The sequence below is a fragment of the Prenolepis imparis genome, unplaced genomic scaffold (genome assembly GCF_030444845.1).
Source record: "Prenolepis imparis isolate NDT839.2.m4 unplaced genomic scaffold, iyPreImpa1.0 SCAF_7, whole genome shotgun sequence".
Classification (NCBI taxonomy): Eukaryota; Metazoa; Arthropoda; class Insecta; order Hymenoptera; family Formicidae; genus Prenolepis; species Prenolepis imparis.
The window spans coordinates 17,858,778-17,866,537 of NW_028141165.1; the positions used below are offsets into that span (position 1 = coordinate 17,858,778).

At 40.3% G+C, this 7,760-nt stretch overlaps 1 protein-coding gene across 1 annotated transcript; it reads right to left on the reverse strand.

Moving 5' to 3' along the window:
* Positions 1–2,961: 2,961 nt before the first annotated feature.
* On the reverse strand, positions 2,962–4,041 carry LOC145938684 (uncharacterized). The gene is made up of 2 exons (XM_083042450.1): positions 3,723–4,041; positions 2,962–3,662 (listed from the first exon to the last, which is right to left on the reverse strand). The coding sequence occupies exons 1-2, from the start codon at positions 4,039–4,041 to the stop codon at positions 2,962–2,964; spliced, it is 1,020 nt and encodes a 339-aa protein (XP_082898576.1).
* Between the last annotated feature and the right edge of the window lie 3,719 nt (positions 4,042–7,760).

The window sequence follows — 7,760 nt, forward strand, 5'->3', positions numbered from 1 at the left end:
GTGAGAAGTAAACCAATTTCATTTGTGTCTGATATGTTCTTGATTAGTTTTACAAAATCATTTGCACTCTGTGTTTTTGAGGTTAAAATGTATGCATATATTGTGAAATGATCCACCAGAAGATGTAGATATCTTTTTGTGGACCTCGAACCTCCAAAACGCCCGATCGTGTCTATCGAGATTATTTCGAAGGGTTTCGTGGCCGGACCTAAGTGCGACATTAACCCAAATTTGTCTTGTCCTCTTGATTTATTTTTTATACATATTTCGCAGTTTCTACAAACTTCTTTTATGTTCTTCGTTAAATTTTTCGCTGTGTATAATGGACTAATTTTCTTTAGCATTTGTTTAATACCTATATGACACAGGTTTCTGTGTATGTTTTTCATGATTTCAACGCTGAACTTTTCTGATAGAATAATTTTTTCTTTTTCCTTAACCTTTTTGAAGTATATTTTGTGTTTCTTTATTAGTTTACTCTTTTTATTTTATACCTCTTCATTTTTTTCCTGGTCTGCCTGAATATCTTCCAGTTTTATTAAGTTTACAATTTTCAATTGTTCTTCCTTGTTTTCACTTGGTCTTAATACTGGGTTTCTGCTTAAACAATCTGCTTCTAAATTCTCTTTTCCTGGGACATACTTGATTTTAAAATCATATTGTGACAGATAAAATGTTAAGTCTCCTAGCTCTTCATCGGTCCTAGATTTGATATTCATGTTCTCTAACGGTTTGTGGTCTGAATATACTGTAAACGATTTACCCATAAGCCAGTATTGCCAGTATTTCACTGCTTCTTTGATAGCTAAGCATTCTAGATATATTGCTTTTTTTTTCTTCTGGGCTTCATTTAGTTTTTTTGAGAAGTATGATGCCACCGGTTTTTCTTTTCCATTAGGCTGCGTCTGTTTCAAAATAGCCCCAACACCTTCCAAAGATGCATCCGTGTAAATGTTAATTGGTAATTCTTGATCAAATATTTCTAGGATCGGTTGTGAACACAGCAGTTCTTTTATTTTCTCAAATGCTTTTTGACATTCCTCTGACCAAACAAATTTTTGATTTCTTTTGAGTAGATTATGCAGTGGGTCTAGGGTTATTGCTCTCTTTGGTATGTATTCATGATAAAAATTGATTTTTCCTAGAAACTGCCTGATATTCTTTTGAGTTTTTGGAACCGGGAATCCTTTTATTGATATAAGATTATCTTTCACTGGATCTAATTGTATTATTTTGTATTATATGCCCGAGATATTTCACTAAGTCTGATGCGAACGTGCATTTCGTAAATTTTAATCTAAAACCCTCTTTTTCTATTGCTTCCAGTAGTTGTGTCAAATGGTTTATGTGGTCAGAAAAAGATTTAGAAAATATCAGTATATCATCTATGTCAGTGCTGGGATTTACTTGCCATTTACGGCGAGATTTCGAGACGCACGCCTCTTGCCCCCCACTCCTCGCTCGCGCCATAACAACGCAGCGCCGGCCGCTCGTAACTAAGGAGCGCGGCACATAGTCTCAGGAACGTGCGTATCAAACGTAATAGCACAATTAGGATTCTAATAGCAAAAGAACACATATACGTGATTAATAATAGAATAATAACTATTTGTATTATTAATACAAAATAAAAGATTGAATAGAAAATTTTAATAATAACTTTTGCTATTAGAATGCTAATTGTGCTATTACGTTTGATACGCCCGTTCCTGAGACCATGTGCCGCGCTCCTTAGTTACGAGCGGCCGGCGCTGCGTTGCTATGGCGCGAGCGATGAGTGGGGGGCAAGAAGCGTGCGTCTCGAAATCTCGCCGTAAATGGCAAGTAAATCCCAGCACTGATCTATGTAGTTAACAGCAAAATCAGTAAGTTTATACTTCCTTAATATGTTACTTAGTATCCTCTGAAAAATTGCTGGTGAGGTTTTAAGTCCAAAAGGCAGGCAGGTCCATTGGAAATGTCCTTCCTGTGTTACGAATGCAGTTTTTTTCCTATCTTCAATTCGCAGAGGAATTGACCAAAATGCTGAATTGATATCTAATGTTGAGAAAAATTTGCAGTTTCTTGTCTTTATCATTAGGTCTTCAATCAATGGAAACGGTTGAGCTTGAGGTGTTACTATTTTATTCAGATCTCTGAAATCTATATATAGTCTGGATTTTTTGTTGTCTTCCTTTTTAAATGCCAAAGTTACTGGTGCCGCAAATGGACTGTAGGATTCTTCTATAAGTTTTTTATCTAATAACTTCGATATTTGTTCTTCTAACTCTTTTTTATCTTCTACCGTGCACCTGTAAGGTCTCTTACTACAGTATTTATCAACTAATAAGTATATTCGTGCTTCATATTCTCTTACCTTGCCGACATCATATTTATCCTTCGCAAAGACCGATTTATATTTGTCTATCAGTTTTTCTATTTCAGCCTTTTGGTGGTGATTTAAATGTTCTATTTTTATTTCGAAATTTTCCTCTTCTACATGTTCATTAAAATTTATTAAGTACTTTTCTGTGACATTACTGTCCTCTTCCATGCTTCTTACTTCCGAATTTGTTTTTTTATTTGTAGAAATTTCCTCTTTATCTTTTTCTTGTAAATTTAAACTTTTTTTCTGAGTTATTTCTAGATCCTCGTTTTGAATTAATTTGAATTTTTTTATTATATCTAATCCAATCAACTCTCTTTTCTATATCAAAAATCTTAATTTTTAAAGTCGTCAAACCCCTTGTTTTTTTAACACCATTAATTGTTACTAAATCTGCATTATTCGAACTATTTTCTTTTCCTTTTAATTTCAATAACTTAGAATTGATTAAAGAAACATTTGAACCTAAATCATAAACTCCAAATATTTTTAATTTATCCTCCACTACTAGTTTGACGGTTATTAATGGTGTTACTATTCGTTTTTTTGACCAGTCTCGTTTAATTCAGCTTCTATCACCGAATTGTTTACATGTTTTATGAAGTTTTTTTTTTTTCTTTATCCTCTTCTTTTGCTTTAAACCAGCATGTTGCTTCAAGGTGATAACGAATACCTTTATTTAGTTTTTCACAAATCTTGCATGGTTTGTGATCTTCATTTCTTCCTTTAGTATTCAGATTTATATCCTTTTTCTTTCCAAAAAAATTTTTTTTATTCACCATGTGTTCGTATTTGCTAATTTCATTAAACAAATCCACTGTATCTTTTAATGTTTCTCTATCAATTTTATTAAGTATAAACTCTGGTAGGCCAGCTGCAACAAGATCTACCATGGTACCTGCGTCAATTGATTTTCTCATATCCAATAAAAGTTTTTCTTTTCTCATTGCGTAATCTAACAGTGAACCATCTTTGTATTTGTATAATAGTGCATAAGTAACTGGATTCCATCCCTTGTTCGCAAATGATTCACCAAATTTGCTTTTCCATGTTGACCATTCCGAGTCCATTGTTAATTTTATAATCATTAAGCTGTACCAATCTACACATGCTTTATCCATAAATAATCTGAGTATTTCAATTTTTTTTTCATCTTCTGTCACCTTAAAACGTGTACATTCTCTTTCAAAAATATCAATCCATTGGTTAGCATTAGGATTTTTGCTTGTAAACTTTTCAATTACAAACTTTTCTGCTATGTTCTTTAAGCTTTTCTGTTCATTTGCCTGTGTATTTTCTACTAATTTTGCCAAGATCTTTTCCCACGTATTTGTTTCATTTGGATGAGCAGCAGCACCTTGTTGTTTATCTTTCTCTATTTCTTCTAAAAACTGCTCTGCACATTGTATATTTCCATCTTCATCTATGTAAGCTTTTGCTAGTTCCTCTGTCATTTTTATCCAAACTCTTCTACTTTGGTACCTTTTTTTCATGCTATTCTTCACTTTATTATAAGCCGTTGTTTTCGTTATCTCTCTGTGGAAACTAACTGATTGTAACTCTTCTGGTACAGCGTACACTTTGTCATCTTCCGTGGCAATTGAGGTTATGGCGTATATGTTTGATTTTCCATCGGTTGCTGGTATTATCGTAAACTCGAAACGAAGTTTCTCCATTTCTTCTTCTTTTGTTTTTGTATCTTGTATAACCAGAAATGTCGTTTTATAAGGTTTCCTTCTTTTTTAGGTTAGGATTGACGAATTAATCCAAATTACAATGTGTTGCTCTGAAAACAAAGTTATTTTTATTTTCTTAATCACAGGTTCTATTTACATCTTTACAAACTCTTACCTGAAAACAAAGAAACGACATTTAAGTCTTTTTGTTTAACTTGTCAATTCCTATTTTTAATTTCTATTCCGTTTACTCTCCTCGTGGTTCTTAGCTTTTCTTATCGTCTAAAAATCTTTCCTACTTTACTTGCACGGCAGCGCACGGAGCGCGGCAAAGTTCAAAATTCCAGAAATACATTTTCTTTACATATATATATATATTCATATCTTTCAGATAATCGATAGCATTGTGCAAAATTTACGGCCGCAACACATGGTGGAGCAAGGCTTGACTGAACGAGAGTGGGTGAGAATGGTGAGGTGGAAACATCGGCGAATGTTTGGAGAAATGTGATGCGAAACTGCGGAGGCGCGGGAAATGGATGCCATTTACAATGGGCTATGGGAGAATATGTACGCTCTTCGGGAGTTGTTTGGTCTAGAGCCATATCCACCTGAACCTGTGGTGGAAAATTGGAACTAGTAAGTATTTCTTTTTAATTATAAATTATTAAAATAATTAATATAAATTTTTTGTTATGCAGAAACCGCATCCACCTCGCCCAGCCGTCGCCTCCGCTTTACGCAGCACCTAGCATTCGGCCGCCTCACCATTATCTAGACACTCTCGTTCAAACAGGCCTTGCTCAACCATGTGTTGCTGCCGTAAATTCTATATTAATTTATATTTTTATATTATTATTGTATTATTATATTTTCATTCTTATATTTTTAAACACACGCACACACACACACGAAATTGTATCATTGCACACACACACACACAGTTATAAATAAACATTATTTTAAATAGTAAATAAATGTATTTATTTTAGAATAAGTCCTCTCTCCCCTTTCTCCTATTAAAATCTTATTATTAATTAAAAATTACTATAAATATTATAAAAAAATAGTCTTTCTCGCGTCCGCCTCTCGTGCTCTCCTTCGCTGCATCAACTCTCGCGCTCTCCTTCGCGTCATCTCGCTACCTCTCGTCATCTCGCGCTATCTCTCTCGCTCTTGCGATATCTCGCTCGCGTGCGCCTCGCGCTCTCCTTCGCGAACGCCTCGCGTCATCTCGCTACCTCTCCATCTCGCACTATCTCTCTCGCTCTTGCATATACGCCTCGCGTGTGCCTCGCGCTCTCCTTCGCGTTCCTCTCACCCCGCGAACCCCTCACCCAAAAAGATTCATGCGGTCTTTCGCGGACGCCTCCCCCTCCCCGTGGACCCCTCGCGGACCCGGCACCAAAATCGCGGACGCTCCCCCTCCCCGCGGACCCCTCGCGGACCCGGCACCAAAATCGCGGACGCTTCCCCCACCCCGCGGACCCCTCGCGGACCCGGCTCCAAAATCGCGGACGCTCCCCCCTCCCCGCGGACCCCTCGCGGTACATCGCGGACGTCTCCCGCGTGACGTCATTCCCCCTCCCCGCGTGACGTCATTTCCCCTCCCCGCGTGACGTTATTCCCCCGCGCCATGGGTTCCCCTCGCCCCTCATCGCCCTCATTGCCCCTGAGTTAGAACCGGCCTAGTATATCTACTAAGGACGGTCAAATTTGGAAGAGACATGCCAACCAGTTAGCACAACAGAAAGAAACACAAGAGGTAGTCACATGTAGCACCACGGACAAATCAAAGCCGCCGGGGATGAAGCCGTTAGAAAAAAAGCTAGGACAGCGCAGGTCGGAACGTATCCGTAAGAAAAAATTGCTGCGGAAAGTAACACGATAAAACAGTCACAAGATAAAGAATAATGAGATAAGGATTATACTAAGTTAGTTTATACATTTAGATATAAGAATGTCCGCGAAGTATGCTACCGGCCCTTTTTTTTCGTGCAGAAAATGCTTTGCGCATACCCCTGTCCCTCGGGGAAGGGAGCAGAGGTTATGTAGGACTCTCCTCTTTTGCGTGCCACCGCCGAAAGTTCTTCACCTCCAATTCCCCCGAAGAAGGATTGATGGTGGGGGGCCCATGGCAGTAGGAGGCATACCCACTAAAACCTGCACGGCTACCATCTCGGGCATTGTATGGATCCTCCTGGGAAACTGGCAATTGCACTACTTCCAGGGAGCGCCCGCCTTACTGCCCGCGGGAGTCGCGACACCACAAGTCGCGACTCCCGACCCCCAGCTTTGGTTGCTGGGGGTTGGCCATCCTCTATGGCTTTGCGACGCACGGGGGTAGCACCCCCACGTCGCGCCCTCTCGGGAGAGAATTATGGATCCCTCCCGGGGGGCGGGGTGAGTGTTCGAGCCTCCCACTTGAACCTCCATCCCTGTCTTCCTCCTGTATGTTTAAAGGGTGGGGAGGAAGCTAGCCTCCCCTATCTTATCTTTGGGACCTGACCCTCCCCTGGTTTCCGCCCCGGCGAGGGGCCCTTCCTCGCCCAGGCGACCAGGTGGGGTCGTCCCTCTCTTCTCGGGATTCGGGGATAAGAGCGCGTCTTCTCCGCCTCCCCCGTCACTCCCGTTCTCTCTCGGCTATCTCCTTCTGTCGCATTACTCTGCCACAGAAGGAGACGACCGCCTTCCAAGCTTCGTCGCCTCCAACCATCTTACCAATGATGGTCGGAAGCGACAAATCGTTTCCGACTACGTCGGAAAGGACGCGGCGCTCTTCAGTCCACGCTGGGCAGTGTTCCAACGTACGTGGGTGGTTTGAAAAGTCCGTGCAAAAATGAAAACTACTTAATTTTTCGGGATAAAGTTTTTTTATTTTTCAACGTAGTCTCCTTTTAGGCTTATACACTTCGTCCAACGCTGCTTCAGTTTGTTGATCCCTTCCAAATAATAAAATTGGTCCAACTCTGCAAAATAGGCATTCGTTTCCGCAATCACCTCCTCGTTTGAATAAAATCTCTTTCCTCCCAGCCATTTCTTCATATTGGGGAACAAGTAGTAGTCCGAGGGAGCCAAATCTGGAGAATAGGGGGGACGCGGAACGAGTTGGAACCTTAATTCCATCAATTTTGCGGCTACAACTACAGATGAGTGAGCTGGTGCGTTGTCGTGATGGAAAAGGACTTTTTTGTGGGCCAATCGTGGATGTTTTTCTTGCAGTTCGGTTTTCAAACGGTCCAATAACGATGAATAATATGCACCTGTAATAGTTTTACCCTTTTCCAAATAGTCGATGAGGATTATTCCTTGCGAATCCCAAAAGACAGTCGCCATAACTTTCCCGGCCGAAAGAACGGTCTTCGCCTTCTTTGGTGCAGACTCCCCGCTGGCAACCCATTGTTTGGACTGTTCCTTGGTCTCAGGCGTGTAGTGGTGTATCCATGTTTCGTCCACAGTGACGAAACGACGCTTAAAGTCCTGTGGATTCCGTTGAAACAGCTGCAAACCGTCCTTGGAACACCTCACACGATTTCGTTTTTGGTCAACTGTGAGCAATCGCGGCACCCATCTTGCGAATAGCTTTTTCATGCCCAAATGTGGAAGGAAGGAAGGAAGGATGGCACGAAAGGAGAAGAGAGAAAAAGCGGAAGATCTGACGTATATTATATTATATATGTAATATGGAAGTTTGTAAATAGAGGACGAGGATAGATGGG

Coding starts and splice junctions, on each gene's coding strand:
- LOC145938684 (XM_083042450.1), bottom strand. CDS start 4,041: ATGGAGAAACTTCGTTTCGAGTTTACGATAATACCAGCAACCGATGGA. Junction 3,663..3,722: donor AGAGAAAGATAAACAACAAG/GTGCTGCTGCTC, acceptor CAAAATTAGTAG/AAAATACACAGGCAAATGAA.